General features: G+C 41.0%; 1 protein-coding gene across 7 annotated transcripts in view; it reads right to left on the bottom strand.

Annotated features, from left to right (window-relative positions):
- RIPOR3 (RIPOR family member 3) overlaps nt 1-17736 on the bottom strand; it is a 50406-nt gene that overhangs the window by 12561 nt on the left and 20109 nt on the right. For 2 of the 7 annotated variants that reach the window (XM_062009459.1, XM_062009457.1), the window contains 11 exons: nt 17033-17452; nt 16673-16797; nt 13099-13245; nt 9868-9946; nt 9088-9111; nt 8920-8973; nt 8060-8209; nt 7569-7632; nt 7128-7171; nt 6347-6472; nt 4118-4263 (listed from right to left, as the gene is read on the bottom strand). In XM_062009459.1, coding sequence (XP_061865443.1) covers nt 4118-4263; nt 6347-6472; nt 7128-7171; nt 7569-7632; nt 8060-8209; nt 8920-8973; nt 9088-9111; nt 9868-9946; nt 13099-13245; nt 16673-16773 — 935 coding nt within the window. In that variant the 5' untranslated portion in view covers nt 16774-16797; nt 17033-17452. Of the gene's footprint in view, nt 1-4117; nt 4264-6346; nt 6473-7127; nt 7172-7568; nt 7633-8059; nt 8210-8919; nt 8974-9087; nt 9112-9867; nt 9947-13098; nt 13246-16672; nt 16798-17032; nt 17453-17736 lie in introns of those variants that run through there. The other 5 variants (XM_062009455.1, XM_062009454.1, XM_062009458.1 and 2 more) reach the window with 3 other exon arrangements.

Raw genomic sequence — 17736 nt, 5'->3', positions numbered from 1 at the left:
GAGCTAAATCTGTTTTGCTCCTTTGACAACTACCAAAACCCTCTAGCAAAATACAGCTATTCAGCTGCCCTCCAAACAAGTACACATTCCCTGTTACTGCAAGATAACAAGTGGAGAGAGCAAAACAAAGGGTAAAGGAAAGAATGAAGTCTGCTCTAAAGCATCTATTATCTTGGGCATGATCCATCATCTTGTTCCACATTTGTACCACAAACAAAACATCATACTGTGACAGATCTATGAATCCGTTTCTCCCAGCATCTTGACATTGACAGAAACCAGTAGGGGAGTTTCAGGGAGAAAGCATAGGAAATAAGTCAAAAATAGTAGGCTTTCCCCAGACACATACTCAAACTTGAGGCAATCCATAGCTCAGATCTGTCAAGTACCAGACTTTGCAAGCAGACTATTGCCTTTAATTGTCACACATCTCTTTCCTTAGTTTGCCTAGCCACTTCCTGAGATCATTAACACAAAAATCTCTGTGTAGGTCAACAGTATGCAAGAATGTCATTAACTTCAAATTGTGGAACAAGTACTTTGACATGGGAGAGCTGTCTCTGTAGCTGCACTGAAAGAAATAGTGGTTAATCATTTCCACATTCCCCACAGCAAACATCTATATGCCTGTATAGTATTATCCATCAAAACTGCTTCAAGACTGAAACATGCTATTAAAAAAACAAAAGTGGCTCTGCACATCTGATCATCTTTCTTGTCCCCATTCTATTTCTGTATTGCCAAATACATTGCCCTTTGGTTATGTCTACTTATGATATTGGCATTAAATGCACAGCAGTGCAACGCCATCAGAATTAAGGCCAACGTAAATGCAGCACACAGCTCTCCCCTAGCTTGCCTCAACATTGTTGCAAGACTTCAGTGTTCAGGTCCAAAGCACATATGCCCAGTCTGGCAATTCATCAGAGCTCCCATCTCCTAGATTGAACCTCCCACACCATCAGCAGCTTTGCATCAGCACATATTCAGAGGGACCCCAATTTTGCCAGTGCTGAGAATGAATTCCCAGTGAGACACTTTGTCAGAACCACCCAACCTGTGGAGGGGTTAAATACTTGAGATTTCTACTATTTCCCTCACCTGATGCATATTTCTGTTGGGCATGTAAGGAGGACATTTCCTGGTTTATGTTCTCAGAGGAATATAAATAATCAGGCAGAGGACAGAAGTGCTGAACTGAATTCCCTATTCAGCCCAAGAGGATCTGCACTCCTTCCTCCTACTGCCAAGACTGTGCCCTGATCACTCCCCTTCTGTATCGTCACTCCACACATTAACCACCACAGGGCCAGAAGAGCTTGTGGTGGACAGACCTGTCTGAATCCCACTACTAAGCCTGTAAATCCACACTTGCACTAATACAAGCCCCCAATTCTGGTCAATGGGATTGGACTTGCCATTAATTCTTAGATTTGTTTCCCCCGTTGAACACAGGTGAAAGTGTCCATGCAATTTTAAGAGTGATTGCTGTTGGGTTTCTCCTACCCATAAGCAGCACCAGTTTTAAGGTTAGTACAGCTTATCACAAGACTGTGTTACAAAACATGGCTTCCATCAAAAGCAGAGTGATGTATTGATGCATCAAAAGCAGAGTGATGTATTGATGGACTATTGTCTACAGGTGCCTCCATGAGTAACTACCTATGCACATGAGTGCTCATCTATAAGAGCAAGATTTTTAGTAGGTGTGTATCCAAAAACAGTCTCCTTTTCTATTCTAAGGCTGGGGTTTTACTCCCCTCCTAACTCCATGAATCCTTGTGAGCCAGGCCAGCACATGCTCAAAGCTGCAGAAATCAGAAGAGTGGTTCTGGCTGGCTAATACCCTTAGATCCCAGGATGGGGTGTTAACTGAAGTTCTGAAAGGAGAATACAGGCTTTCTCTTTGTCCTTCATGTGAGAGACAGAGTTCAGACTGCTGTTTAAGTTGGCAAAAAAACCAAAGTCCTCTGCCAAACTGGCCAACAGAGCTGTTCTGCAACAGGCCCAAGCTCATTCACACTCCTCATGGCATAATCTATAAAGGAGTTGAAGGAACTTTTGTTACAGCCCAGAAGACTACTGGCCTATTTAAAAGAAAATATACATTAGCAGTGGAATAGTGATCTGTGTTTGGATTTCTCACAAAGCAAGTCTAGATTGCAAGCTTTCCCCTTTGGGAAGCTTGGGCAGATCAGCTGCATTTTAGTTATTCCCAAATCAAAGAAAGCAGCAGCTGTAATTCTGAGTGCTCTGTCTTTGAAAATAGAAACACCCTGAGTTTTCACCACACAACTTCTCTTTTCTGTAAGCAACTTCAGTAAACAGGCTGTCACAGAGGAGGAGCCTGCTAGGTCTGTGCAAAAGTACTCTGGAGTATCCACTCAGTAGGATACCAAAGCATTTCACAAAACTTAAACACAGCAGAGACACACAGCCAGTTAACAATCCACCTCTCTACCTTATCAGCCAGCCCACACCTTCCACCAGCAATGACTTCCACCAGCTTCCTCAGCACCCATGGGTGCATCCCATGGATTTATGTACATCCAGATTGCTCAGCTGATCCTTAGCCCAGTCCTCACTAACCAAACAAAACAATGCTGTTGCCAAGAGTCACTTTTCGGCCCAATGGCATGTACAAATCAACGTTAAATTTCAGGAACCACAGTATACACAACAGACATTCAGAAAATAGTATGTTGATCAGTACAGCTTTTCTTTCCTCAGCCTCAGAAATGCAACCTGAAAACAGTCCATCAACACTCAAACAGGAATTGCAACAGAAAAGCTTTGTGGCATTTCTTGTGCTGGTGGCTTGAAAAAATCTGATAAGGTTTAAACCAAATGATGCCCCCAAAGGTAATTAAAAGTAAAAATGGTGTATTAAGACCTGAAAAAAGTCAAGTCTGACTGTAAAATACATTTGACTTCTTTACCCTAAGGGCAAGGAAACTTTTCTGTTGCTCAAAGATCTATTGAGCTTTTGGACACATTTGGCAGCCCAAACATTTAACACATACAAGCTTTCTTATTTTGGGGTAATTCTAAAGAAAGCAAGAAAGTAACATGGCCAGAAAAAGAGTTGTATAAGGCTGAGTCACAGGTGATTTGGCCTACGAGGCATAGCTCCCTGCCCTTCCCAATCTAAACATGGTTCAGTTTCTGCTTTTCCTGGGGAGAGCCTAGACCCACAAGTCATCACAAAGTGGCCTTGCAAGAAGATACTTATCATGGAGATGTGTTCAAATGCCTCTTTGCCACATTGGGCTGGGAAGAGCTGAGGACTGCAACAAGCCATGTACAAAAGTACAAGTGAAGAGTGCCTGCTATTTAACTGGGCACTTCACTAAGATGCCTCAATTTAATCCATGGACAATAGTGAATGGAAAAAGGTTTAAAAGTTTTGATGTGCTACAGACAAGACTCTCAGGATGGACCAACAGTCCCATAAAGCAGAAATAACTACCTCAGGTACTACCTCAATCTATGGTGGTGTGTCTAGAGAGAGGAAGAAGTTCTAGTGCAGCATCCACAAAAGTGAGAATTTGCTTTTAATAACATCAGTAATACACCACAAAAAATGTTAAAAAAAATCAATGTACAGATTTAAGTTATAAAACAATTTGGCAAAGTCACAGGCACTATGAAAATACTCAGCTATTTTAAAAGTGCATCTGTAACCGAGTTCCCAGGAGGGCACAAACAGGCCTCATATCAACAACTGTGATCACAGTGCAAATGCAAAGGTGCTAAAACTTTAGAAAAGTTCCAATTTTAACAAATGGTGGCTTGGTAATAGTGATGCTGTAAAATGTCAGTGTTCACGTGGCTAATCATGGCTCTGGTAACATCAACACAAGGAAATGAAGGGTCATAGAAACAGCTTCTGTCCCTTTCCCCCTCCTCTTCCCAAGGACTGGTCCCAGAGTCAGAGATCAGGCACAGTAGCTGGGGTTGCTGTGAGGATGCATGTGGCTGCTATCTATCCTGCACCTGCTCTGCAAATAGAAAGAGGACTATGATGTTTAATGCTACTCAGTAACATACTTTGGAGCCTTTAATTAATCTCAAATGTTTAGCTCCAACTTTTCTTTCCCTTTGAAGCTGTACTTACTTCCAGAGGACCTCCAGCTGTAGCTTGATGGTGCCCAGTTCAGTTATATCCACAATGATTGCCTGAGGCTTGGTTGTAAAGAAGTTCATGCTGTCACATATCACAACACCAACTAGAATAGTGGCCAGTCCACGCAGCTCTGTCACCTGCAAGGACAAACATATCTATTTTCATCTTACCAGACAATCCTAAGGCATGTACAAGGAAAGGAGAACACTCTAGGCTCTGACCTGCTCAGAGGCCCACAACAAACTTAAAACCTTGATACTCAGTTCTGGGCTCAAGCTGTTGTGAGCCAATATCCCCAAAAGGAATATGCCACAGATGGCTAACGAAGAGGAAAGAAGTTCTGCAAGTTGGAGGAGACAGAGCCATACAGCACTGCTGACAACAGAATTCAGCACACCATCATGTTGAGAAAAACTAGTCCAAAGTTTGGAAATCCTAGCTCTGATGTACAAGCAAGTAGTCATCATTTATGGCACAGTCTGGCTTGCCTGCACGTTAGAACAACACTGCCATTACAATACATATTACAAAGAAATACCTCTACAGAGGTACAGAAGAGCCCACCTACATTAGACCTTGAGCTCTCAATTGCCTAAAGATCTGGAGTCACAACTGTCTGCAGACACTGTGACCTTTCTAACTGTCCTGAGCTCAGCTGTGGAGCAAAATCAGAACCCAGGAGTGTCTATTTTTCCCTCTAGCTCAGCAGGTGGCTGCAAGATTGCTACCAATGCAGTTACAGCCCTGTGTTTATCCCAGGCTGGCACTTTGTTTCTTTAGCTACTTTAGAAAGAGAATCCAATCAAACACTTGCTATAAAAACAGACTTCCTATAGAAGAAATTGTTCTAGAAACACATAAAGCATCAGACTCGGCACAGAATTTCAGCATAAGTGCCTCAAATCCATTTCAGGAATTAGTTACATGCCTACATCTCCTTTAGAGCTAGCAAGAGCTATGTTGCTAAGCTCCTCTTGGAACACTCTTTGGCACTTCTTGATTTTTCTTATTTTTCTTTAAACCTGCTATGTATTTGTACTGGGCAGAGATTTTTAAGTACAAAGTGGAAAGAGGAGGAGGATGTGGAGAATGTTAGTCAGTAGCCTTTCATAAGCTGACAAAAAGAGTCAAACTATTATTGTCATTCAAAGTAATACAAGTTTTTATAATTATTATGGGAAAACAGGGATCTGAATTAGTCTCTCACCTGATCTGCATTGTGCAGTGACAGCAAAAAAAAAAGTGTTAGAAGCACATTTGCAAAGGCTGTGCTGGCAAGATGCCGAGGAGTCTCTCCTATGTAACCCAGTTCTTGCTGCCAGATAGGAGGGGAACATTGCAATAGCTGCTTTAACACAGCTGCCAAGACTTGAAACCCTGCACTGGCACAGTTTCCAAGTAGAATAGCATCCAGCACAACCTTCAATTTCAGCTCCTTTTAGGTTGACAGGAGGCATGATACAGAGTCCAGCCCACAAAAGATGCCAAACTGCAGTGGAAGTGCTGTTTAACTCCACCCACGAGGTAAGTGCCAGAGCTAATACCAAGGGCAGCTGCACAAGGGGCTATGAGAACTACCAGCTTCCCTCAAGAAGTATCCACAATATTTCATCTACTTACCACAGGCCACTAGCATTGATTCCTTACTAGTAAAGATAGGACCTCTTCCAAGGCACTTTTTACCTTTATTTGGAGTTCTGACACTTCTTTAAAGATACAGTTTGTACCAGCATGAAATTGCCAATGGTTCTTCACAGATACCATTTGAACTACACATTCATAACACACATGTGCAATGATACACTTTGCATATATATATTTCTCTTTCTCAATAGAGAACAGAACTCCAGGTACTTAATATTCCATATGGATGATACAAATAATATCTACACACACATCTTTGTCTGCACCTCTAGACTTCACCCTAGAAAATGACAGAGATCTAGAACTTAAAAAAAACCCAAAGAAACCAACCACATATACCAGATTCCAGAACATGGGAGAGCAGATGCACTAACACAGTTGAGTGCCAGGAGCAAAGGAAAGACAGAAGTGGAAGCCTATTCAGTAGGCAGAACATTGATTAAATGCCATTTTCACATGACTAGGAAAAGAAAACTACTTAAGAATCTTGACAAGTGCTTGGTAGCCTAACAAGTGAGTAGTATGGCAGAAGACCTGTTAACCCACTGCTGCCAATCCAACCATTATACACCACACCTTGATTTCAAACTTCTCATGAAGATTGGGTATAAAAATCTTTTCCTCCTCATCCCATGTTTGGCTGTCATCAGTCTCTATCTTGCCTTTCAACCTCCATTTTTGGCGCCCCAGTCGCACAAACACCTAGGAAGCCAGGAAGACAAAAGGATGTCGGGTCAACATATCCCAGAACACTCCCTTCAGCCCATAGGCCTTGTGCAGTTCCAGCACCAAACCCATTCCTTTGATCACTATACGTTTAGGAATTTGGATCAAGCCAGAAGACTGGAGGTGGGAACTCAAGTTTCAGGTTTTAACACAATTCAGGGTCAAATGACATATCCCATCCATTCTGGAACTGCCAAACTATGTAGCAAGTGTAGCAATACTGAAATACACGGCACACTGGAATTCATTTGGACCTGTCAGAAGTAGGAGACCAACCCAGTAAGATGCATTCAAGCCAAGCCAAGGGCAATTTTCCAAGAAACAGGCAGCAACCGTTATTTGATTCCAGGGCAACTTTGAAGACAAAGACCTGACAGGTTGGTTTTGATAGACCATTACTGCTATGCTCTAAACCCTCCCACAACACTGGAATCACACCTTTTCCTCTCCAGTCACAGAAGGCAAAGTAACTAGTGAACGTGCCAAAGCACTGTTCTCATCAGAATAGTACAGAGTTTAATCATAGTCTGCTTCCTGCTTGCCTCCTGTTTCACACCTTTGCTCTCCTGCTCCTCTACTGCAAGCTCACAGCAGTAAAATAAAGGACAAAATGAATTGCTGTATACTGCACCTCATACTGGTCCCCCGGGCAGAGACGTGCAAAGCCCACCAACCCTGAAAAGAGAAGGAAAACTCTAAGACTTGCAGAGTTTGACAATATCCCCAAAGCCTCAGCTTGCACTAGAGCAGCTATCTGGCTAACATGCCCTTGTGCTTAACTGCACAGAACCTATGCCACTAGCCCAAAATACTCTTAGAAGGACAAACTTTGAGCTGAGAAAAGAAAGCTTGTCAGCTTTTGTATTCAAATACAAAATATCACTGCAGATCTGTTTTACACTGATGATGCAAACAGAAGCTTGCCAAATTCAGGGTCTGATCCAGCAAGCCAGTGGAAGCAACTGGCATTGAACAAATGGACTCTCAGTGGATGTGATTACTACACAGGAAAACACACACACACACAACAATCAACTGATGAGTCTTAAAGAACACAAAAAAATGAACATACCTTTCATCTTCAAGTGAAACTCTCCCAAATGGACCTCCAATGCCCCTTCTATAAAGCACATGTCCTAAAAGAAAGACTGACCAGTCACTGGGACTGAAAAGCAGTGTACAGTAGCTGCCTTCCCGTACATGCCATTTTCTTCTCTTTAAAGGAGTTCAGCTTCTCAGGGTTTTTTGCTGCTCCACAGAAGAGGGGAGCTGCTTGAGCACTTCACTGCCCATTACCTTCCACTGCTCATTTTCTAAAACTAGCACAGCTTGCTTATTACCCATTTCTCATCTCATTACTTCCAATGGAAGTCAGAATGGACCCCAGAATGGACCTTTAACAAGCAGAAATTCAAGGGATTTTTCACTTGCCTTCATGAATGCATGAAGCCAAGCCAAGTAAGGGCAAAGCAGGGCATAGAATTCAGGAGCTTTGCCTGCAAGGTATTTCTTACAAGCTAAGGAACATTCAGGTCTTCATTAGACACATGTAGTATTTCCTACCTCTGTGCACTCCTGGAAGTTCTTGTAAAGCTCCACTAGGCTCTCTCTGGAGGCTTTGGTGGAAGGAGACAAGGAGAAGGCATGTTTCATATTAGCAGCCCCATCTCGCAGCCTGCACTGGATACAGTAAGCTTCATAGAGTTCTTCCACCTTTAAGATTGGGGGAATGAGGAAAAAATGAACAAGAATTATACTGGCATAGTTTTTAAAAGTTTAGGGAAGGAACATCACCAGTCTTTCTTGGAACAACCAAATTCCATTATCAAAACATGTCAGAACACTGCAACTCCTGCATTTTACAGACTGATCAGAGTTTGTAGAGACTCCTGCAAAAAAGCGTGGAACACTGAGAAACAACTTGCTCTGCTATTATCAGACTTGGAGACAAGTAGTGGGGTAACACCTGGCCCAGGGAAAACTGACTTGGAGAGTAGGAAACCGATTCCCTCGATAGAGGTTAACACAGCTACACCTTTAGCTAACTCAGAGATGTGATGCCTTGGGAAGCAGGCGGCAGGCAGCAGAAGTGCCCTCTGCAGAACTGCTCGTTTGTCCCCTTGTGGGAAGGGGGAGGGGAGAAAATGTAAATCTTCCCACAGGAGCGTTTTCTGAATAAACTGGCAGAGTATGCAAACTGGCTTCTCAGGCAAACTCAGGCTGGGTTGTGCCCAACATTCAGCCTCAATAGAGCCATTCAAGAAAATAAATAAATAAGAATCCCCTCCTGTAGAAAGAGTGGTTACAGCTCCCAGAAAGTACCCACCGTTATTCCCCTTCAGATGAATTATAATCCAAGTATTTTCTATTTAGCTTGCTTAGATAGCAGTGTAAGCCTTACATGTACAAGACAAACCCCTCACCTTGCTTTTGTGAAACTCCAGTTTTCTGATGTATCTCTCCACAGAGCGGATTTGCTTTGAAGAGAGGAGAGAGAGGAGGACTTGAGAAATTATTTTCTTAAGATGCCTTTAAGTACCACATTAGGAATCCTCAATTTCTCTGTGTTTGCAACACTGCCATAGTCTTACCTTATCCAAGTCATAGTAGAAAGCCTGAAAAAGAAATAGCACAGACTGAACAGGAGAGCATGTATATTTGTGCACGTTAACAATACTTTCACATTTATTGCATGGCTCACTGCATATCTTAGGTTACACTAAATTAAGATGCATTGTTTACTAGAAGAAGACAGTTCAACATATTTAGAAGCAGTTTTATTTTCTGTGTGTGGTTGGTTGACTTTCACAGATGCTTGAAAGGGGAAAACAAAAATCTCACCACCAGCTCTAGCAGGGACTGGGCACAATAGATGGGATCTTCTCAAGTTTTTAGATTATTTTTTTAACTCCAGCTGTTATTTCCCAAACAAAAGGCAAAGTTGGATCTGTGAGCTGTCTTTATATTAGCAATGTTGCTGAAGGTAATTTTAGGGAGCTGTGAGCACAACAGAATCAAAGTTGCCAGGACACATTCACCAACTATGGAAAACAAAGCGCAATCTTCATGGCCATTTCTGTCCCTGCAGAGTCAGGGTTGAACTCTGACCACAAGGATATGCCATCCCAGTAAGTAAAGGAACATGATCTGAGGGACACTGCTGGATGTTGAAAATGTGAAATCTCAAGTTTCATTCTCACGTCTGGAGCTAACTTGGTAAAACTGATGCCTTGCTGGATGTCACTTCAGTGCTTTAACTGAAAAGCCCCTGGGACTCCCAGGTATGAGAGCACATTTCACAATTTCACTTTTCACTTTCACAATTTCATTTTTGAAGTCATTTTAAGTATTTAACATCAAAAGCATCTCACCAATCTGGAGCTCCTTTTTGTATCTTTGTGTCGACCAGAGAGATAATCCAGCTCAGCCTGATGTGCTTCCAAGTACTCACTGGAGATGAAGAAAACCCAGTGTTATAATGGATGTATCAGAAGAATACAATATCCTCAAAGAATTTTTCAGCAGGATGTTACAAAGCAAATTCCTTCTTTAGAAGGCTTGTCCTGTTTTGCTTTACTCTCTAGATATGTGAATGGTTATATAGAGACGAGTCAACAGATGACAATTAGTTTCCACAAATCTTTGTCCTAAATGCAAAAGTCACTTCTAGAGGAGCATCTGTACACAATGAGTGTCAGAGGGTGCTGGTTATTGACACCTATGCTGTACATTAGGAATCCTGAATCCTTTTAACTCCTCCAAGATGTGGAATACTATAGTGCAATTCAAGAAGGCCACCACTCCTGCATAAGGTTTCACCTCATCTAAAAATAGATAGTTCAAGGGAAAGTTTTGCTTTATTCTGGGAATGAGAGGCAAAACAAAACTGGAGCTGGAAGCACAACTGAAGGCGAGAGGAACATAAGAAAGAGAACAGCAAATTCTAATACACACACAACCCAGCTCACAGATCTTATTCAAACTTCTCTAGCTACGTGTTTGGCGTTCTGGAACCTTTTCTGTAAGGTAGAAGATCAGATCATTTGTTGATCAAGTCTCTTACAGGTACCAAGGCGTAAAAATTTCTCACTCAACTCCATCTTATAAAGTCACAGAACTGCAACTAAACATACTACAGAGTGGAGCACGTAGAAGCACTCCACGTGCAAGGTAGGGCACATGTCAGTGCTTCAGCAAACAGTATTGAACACCACCTTTTAGTGTGCTAGACAATTTCTTTATGTAACCATTACTTTTTCCAAAATGGGAATTATTTTGCTAGGTGTGAAGCACTTGGTGCCAGTTGGCTTCTACAGAGTTGCCTGCATGCAAGTGTTGTCCCTTAAGAGATCCTGCAGGGCCTGATTCTGCCGAGACCATCTTCTTCCAACTTTGCTTTTAAATACAGAGCAGACTTGGGTAACTTTTTCCTCTTATGTTTAAAAGGGATCAAGAGTCAGCTGTAAATAGTACATTGACTGCTCAGAGACTGTGTCATTATAAAATAACTTCATTTTAGACAGCTGCACTTCTTCACATTTGCTTTGATGTATTTCATTTTCTTACTTTCACAAGATCAGTTCTCCCAAGACACCAGTGGCTCCAGCATTCAGCTGTCTGCTCTTTACACTTGCCTGTTAACAGCTCAGTGCAGAAGTAGCCAAGGCTGGTGGCAGAACAACTCACTTAAATAAATCTGTAAGTGATGAATCTCTTCTAAAAGGTTTGTTAGAATTGCCAGCTTCATGGAATGGTACCCAGATGGTTAACAGAACAGTGATTGGAATGGTACCCAGCTGGTTAACAGAATAGAGAGTTATTTTCTACAGCTATAAAGAAACAGGCACGTAAAACACGTTCTGTACTAAGAAGTCAAGTTACTCCAGCACCAATTGGACTTAGTCTGCATCTACTTAAAATTTGGACTTTGCATTGCTATTTGATACAGTTGTTTTCTGTAGGTTACTTTAGTCAATTAGTTAGCAACTCACTTTTGGCAGGAGTCTGATCATATGGCATTTGCTGCATAACTGGGAAGAAATTCTGACCCACTTTATGGTTTCTCCTCCCTAAGCTCTGATAAATTCTAAACTCTGCAAAAACATTGGGTTTCATTATTTGTTTTAAATCTAAATCCACTAATAAGACATTGACTGATACTTTTAGGGCTAAGACTTTATTTTTTAGAATAAAAATGTGACACATCTGAGCCTACAGTGATCAGTGTGCTTTATGCTATTTGCTGAAAAACATGAACTATGATCAGAAGGAATGCAGTAGCAAAATTCTGAGGACAGCAGCAACATACATGAGGTCAGGAAGATGTGAGCAGAAAGAACTACACTGTTTACAAATCCAAGGAAAGGTATTTTATCTGCCAATAGTAGCTTCAGGGTGTAAATGAAGTTCCTGTGATGTTAAGCTATTAAGCCATCAACATCAACTGCAATAATTTAAGATGTATATTTTTATACAATAAGATCTGAGGACTCAGTTAAAGGATGATACATTTCAATCATTGGTGGAAGCAAAGGGCACCTATCACCACTTTCTTTCTGGTCTATAATACCAAGAGAACAAGCTCATTCATGTTCTATTTGCCATTCTAGCACTGAATAAATATCAGTATTTCTCTGAGGTAATTGGCAGGTTCCTCAAAGCCAGAATTCCCCACGTTCAATTTGTCAGCCCATCCTTCCATTTCTTATACCTGCTGCATTCATCTCACAATTGTCAGGTGGAGACAATGGGCAAAATTGGTCTTTAGCCTTTTCAATCAGGTCTGTACTGATGCAAGTCAACTCTGAAAGACTCTGAAATGGTGCCACATTTAAAGAAAGCTAATAATATTTACATTGCCATAAGAAGCTGGGGTTGTACTACAGCTGCTTCATCACCTCAAGTCAGCTGAAGTTTTCCAATGGATCTGCTTAGATCTTTCCCTTACAAGAAGCCAGCCAGAACTAAGAGTACTTTTAAACACCAGAGTTTCTATTACAAGAAGGAGGAAAAACAAAAACACCCCAACCACTAAAATATCTAACCCTTTCCTTTAAGTGTTCTCTATTAGCATAGAGAGAATAGAAATGGTTTGTGAATCAGCCTCCCCACTGTGTCCTTGCAAGGCACACCCTTGCTTTCAGACTTGTTCTTAAGTCAACTTTTTGAGTCAAAGCAAACTCCAAGCAGCATCTTCTCCAGAAGATTCGTGCCAATCACTCCCCCATGTCTGGCTGTCCCCTCTTTATCCAAGTGTCTCCTTGATCTGCAAGCTTCCTGCCTGCCACCCTGCATGCTCTGAAAGCCTCCCTTCCTCAAGGGACCTCAGAAGCTCTCCAAAAGATAGAGACCCTCCCCACAGAGTTCTGTCACAGACTTCAGAAAAGCGTAACAAACTAGGAAGAAACAAAAACATCAGAGCACTTTGTTTCCAAGCAGACAGTCTGAGAGTGAATGAAACTTGTTTTACAAGGACCCAAGCCAGCGTCTGGGAAAGTCATTGCATTTGTTTAGAGATGCCAGATAGAGACAGAGAATAGTGATACACAGACTTAAGCAGCACAACTAAGCAAGGCAAATCACAATATTTAAAACATCCTTACTTAAGTCCTTTCTTCAAAGCTTCAAAAATTTTCTTCACCTGCAGTGGCTTTGGATCCCAGATGACCGTCCCCTTCTGCAGGGAATTATAAGCCTTGGAGGATTTCAGTGACATTCTTGATCTCACTGAACTTCTGCTGAGAGACTTTCTGTGGAAACAAAAAAGAAATACAAGAAATATGCAAAACCCATCACCTGGGAGAAGTGAGATGCCTCACCCACAAAGCTTCCAGGCTACAAGTCTAACTTACACAGCTAACACTAAAAGCATTTAGAAATAACCATTTCTTCTCCTGCATTCATCATCCATTTAAATGATGAGTTAAAGCCCTATCATCTTTTAGAAAAGCAAGCTACCAAGCCCAGATGGAATACAAGATACCATTATCAAGGGGTTTTTTTCATTGCCTAACACCTCACAAGCTGCAAATACAGAATTAAGTGTTGTCTGTAACAAGTCCCACACACGTGATTTTTTTGTGCTAACCTAAGCAGCTAGAGCACTTTGAGCCATCAGTCACACATATATCTACAACACTTAAATGAGAAAAGAAACTCTCTGCAAATAGTTCTTTCACCTTTGTCAAATTCCTGCTTAGCTTACCTCTATCTTACACTCCTCTAAGACACTTATTTTTATATAGCTTTGTTAGTACACCCTGTAAGCCAAGCCTCTAAATTAACATTAGCTAAAGAAGTTTCCTGTTCCACCAAGCCAACCCAACTGGTTACTCTCTCAGAAGCTTTCCACCTTCTCTACAATCTCTATACCAAGTTGAGCTCACCTGGAGAGATAATGAACTTCAAGAGGTTTAACACTTATCCACTGGTGATTTCAGGTCCCAGACATGTGACTGAAGGCCTAAGCAGATTATTGAGCTTGGTGATTAAATCCCAGGCTCAGCACACCTGAGAGCTGTCCCCAGTCCTATTATAGAAACCTTCAACCAACTACTTTAATTATCCTGGGACTCAATTTCTACTTAACTCCATTTAATCTGCAAAAAAACACCTGATAAAATGTTGCCAGACATTACTGGATATTTCATTTCTTTGCCCCAATAATTATCTTTGTTTTTTATGAAGGCTTAATACAAAGTATTAATTAAACAAACTATGTGGAGCTCAGGTTACTTATAATGAGGAACATAATTGTTAAATTAGAAACTTACATTAATACTGTTTTCTTTCATAAGATAATGAATCCTTGAGCATTGCATGCAAAATGAAAGGCTTTCAACAAGAATAACACTGGAAGGGACAGTCTAGCAAATATCAACAGTTGAGTCTCCTAGAAGGATCATCACTTAAAATCTCTTGATGCAAAGAAGGAAATAGCATCCAGTCCCATGATTTGGATGAGTACCCTAATTAGCAAGATACCATATGGAAGATAAAAGATAATTTATCTTTTGAAATTAAAAAGCCCAAATTACTCTTGAGTTTTGTTTATTTTTTGAAAGGACTTTGATGTTTACCATCAGAGTTTTAGATTGCAAATCCTAAATTCAGGAAATTACTTCCCTTCAATTTAGAGTACAGTATCTAAGATCTGCATACAGAGAGGAGGGGATTTGAAACTCACAGTTTTCCTCAGTGTTTCCTACTCACAGCTGTAACCCAGAAGTATTCAGTGCACTGATGTTAACAATCCCTTTCTCATACATTTTATAGAAGAGTGAAGTGGCTGATATGGGCCTTTAGGGACAGTAGCTAAAGGCTGAACGCTATGTTGCTGCTTTCCCTTGTGAACTTAATAATTTAAGTATCAGATTTCCCACTTTATAGATAACAGTGATAATATTTACTTCCTATGGAGACCATTGCGAGGAAAAATTAAACAGTGTGTCCGAGTGAGAGCCTCAAAAGGAAGCTGCTAAAGAAATGCAAAAGTATATTTAGCATCTGCTTAAGAATCTCCATGTGGACCTGATTTGTGTGTCATCCTTTGGATAGACCTTGCATAGGGCCTCTGCAATCTCCTGCTGTGTTTTGCAACAGTGCCTGAGGGAGAGATAAGTCAGGAAAGGGTGATTAAAACATTTCTTTGCTACTCTGGGGAAGGCTCTGGGGTGTTCACTGGGCTGTGACCGAGTAGCTAGTACACAAATTTTCCTTATGGCGGTGACTCCTGAGCAAAACCGTCTGTCTAAACACTTAAATAATGAAAAGCAACATCATAAAAAATGCATAAAGAGAGGCATTTGGTTAGAAAACCTTTGCAGATAAAAGTAACAGAGTCATCTTAAGGGATATATGAACTCTTCTGTTTGGAGCATTCTTAGCCTGCTGGACTGTGCCTTTGTTGGAGAAACAGCTGTTCAACACTTTTCCTGGTAGATCTTTTCCCTGCTAGAACTCCCACTATGTACTGGAACTCAAGTCTGTTTATATCATTTATTGACAGTGTTTTTCTCAGGATCTTAGTGTTGGTGTGATATTCAATGTCTGGTCTTTGCCAGGTGTAACATTATTTTTCAAATAACGTTTGATGAATGTGTTCAAACGTGAGGGCCTCTGGATCACCTCGTCATTACATCACAGTCTTGCTGGAATTTCATCTTTGTTCATACTTCACCGTGCTGTATTAAACTCAAAGATTACTTCAGTCATTTGGCTCTTTGGAAAGATATTTCAGGAGTCAGGTATTTTACTGATAAACTATAGGATTTTTTGAGTACAACTCTTTTAGAGACACACTTTCCAATACTTCTATATAATACTGCTAAATTAATCACTTTGTCATTATTCCAGCATGCATTGGCAGAGATTACATTAACTATCCATTTATATGCCTTATCTTCTAAAAGCACTCAACAGGCTATACAGGGATCACTAAACTCAGAAAAACAATAAAGGTGCCTTTAGTGGAAAAGCTACACAGTTATCTACATAGAGCAATGCTACACAAACATTTATGATTAAAAAGGAAAACCAGTGCAGGATGATTTAGCAGTTACAGAGCTCCACCGAAGACTGAAAGAATGGAGTGCAACCTTGGCTATACTATAGCAAGTTACCTGTTACTGATGGCAGCAAATTTGCAATGGCTGCCTTGGCCTGTTTGTATCCCTCCTTCCCATTTGTGGCATTGCCAGAAGGCAGCCCTTCCTCTCATGTAGTACTACTCTGCTTAAATAACTCCAGAAGAACTTAAGTTAGGTGCAGTTACATATTTTGCTAGGATTCCCCAGCAACACCCCCGTCTTTTTAAAGGTCTATGAGATTTTTATCTTAACTATTCAGAAGGTTTTGGCCAGAAAACCCCAGTTACTACAAGGCTGCTAAGAGGAAGGGTCACAGCCCTTCATTTTTCTAGAAGAAATGGACACTATTAACAGTTTGATCCATAATGTCTGAAATCCAGCCATTTCTGAAGCACAGTGTGTATAGCTGTAAGGTAATATGATGTGAAATATAGCCACTTATCAGTGAAACATGACAACACTCAATAGTTTTCAGAGAAAAAACAAGGAACAACTTCAATACATAAAAGCTTTAAGATCCAAAATACATTCACAGTAGTTAATGTCTGTTACTCAGATGATCAGGTGCTTTATTTTTTATGTTACTTACGCTAATTTTCTGCTTTGCACAGTGCTGAATCCAGTGAAGGAACAACTCCTGTTGATACCACCCCCATCACCAGGAGAGACAAATGTGAGTTTGACCGACATGACTGCCAGTCAGTCTGTCAGCTTCTGAAACAAACAGAAAAACAATGAGTCAAAACTTTCTTGGCAGTTCAGGCTTGTGCTGAGCTGCATGGAAGTGGAAAGTCAGAACAACAGACAGTAGGTTAAATAGAAAAAAAAGACCTGTCTGCTATACATGTTTCCTCTGTTGCCATCCACAAGACAATTAATAAGGCACTGAATAGTCTAAAATGAAATCTCTCATGCCGTCTTCAATTTCTGATTGATTTTACAAACTTACTATGTAAAAGCCAGAAGAGCCTCAATTCACAGGTTCTACATTTCTGACTTTTTAAAAACCCTGTAATTGTCCCACTGCTTAAGGAGTTCAGGCCAGCCAGTGTATTTCCAAATCAGTATGGATGCCAGAACAATACTTAGGCTCCAGACTTAGCAAGGTCCAAACAGCAGATCTTTGTGCAGAGCCACACTGAAGTCAATGGTAGAACTGGCTGAGCGTGGAACTTAAGCTCAAGGCAGAAGTCTGGATTCAACAGTAAATGTCAGGTTCATGCTCCTCCTCTGGCAGGATTTCTCTTGGATTGCTCTCTTCTGTTTTCCATCAGTCAAACTCTTTTGCTTTCTGGAGAATTGTGTTCTCTGCCATATGTCCATAGAATCCAAGTTGCAATATAAGTAACAGACATACCCTTCAAAGCAGCTGTAGAAAATCACTCAGACAGTTAATATACAGAAAAATTCCCTTCCTTCCCCACTCAAGCTGGTGTAATGTAAACACCACAACTGAGTAAAACTGAGTAAAACAAAAAGATGGAGTATCTATCTGCAGAGACAAGTACAAACTCCAACAAGAATTTCTACATGCTCCGTGCAAACGTTGGTCGTACGTTACAGAATGCATCCTGAAGCACCGTGAGCTCTTACTGTATGAGAGCAGATACTGGAAAGAAACACTGGCACTCAACTCCTCTGCTTGACATTATC

The sequence above is a fragment of the Colius striatus genome, chromosome 16 (assembly GCF_028858725.1).
Source record: "Colius striatus isolate bColStr4 chromosome 16, bColStr4.1.hap1, whole genome shotgun sequence".
In the NCBI taxonomy this organism is placed as follows: Eukaryota; Metazoa; Chordata; class Aves; order Coliiformes; family Coliidae; genus Colius; species Colius striatus.
Note: the sequence above shows the minus strand (reverse complement) of the source record. Positions and strands in the feature narration are given on the sequence as shown.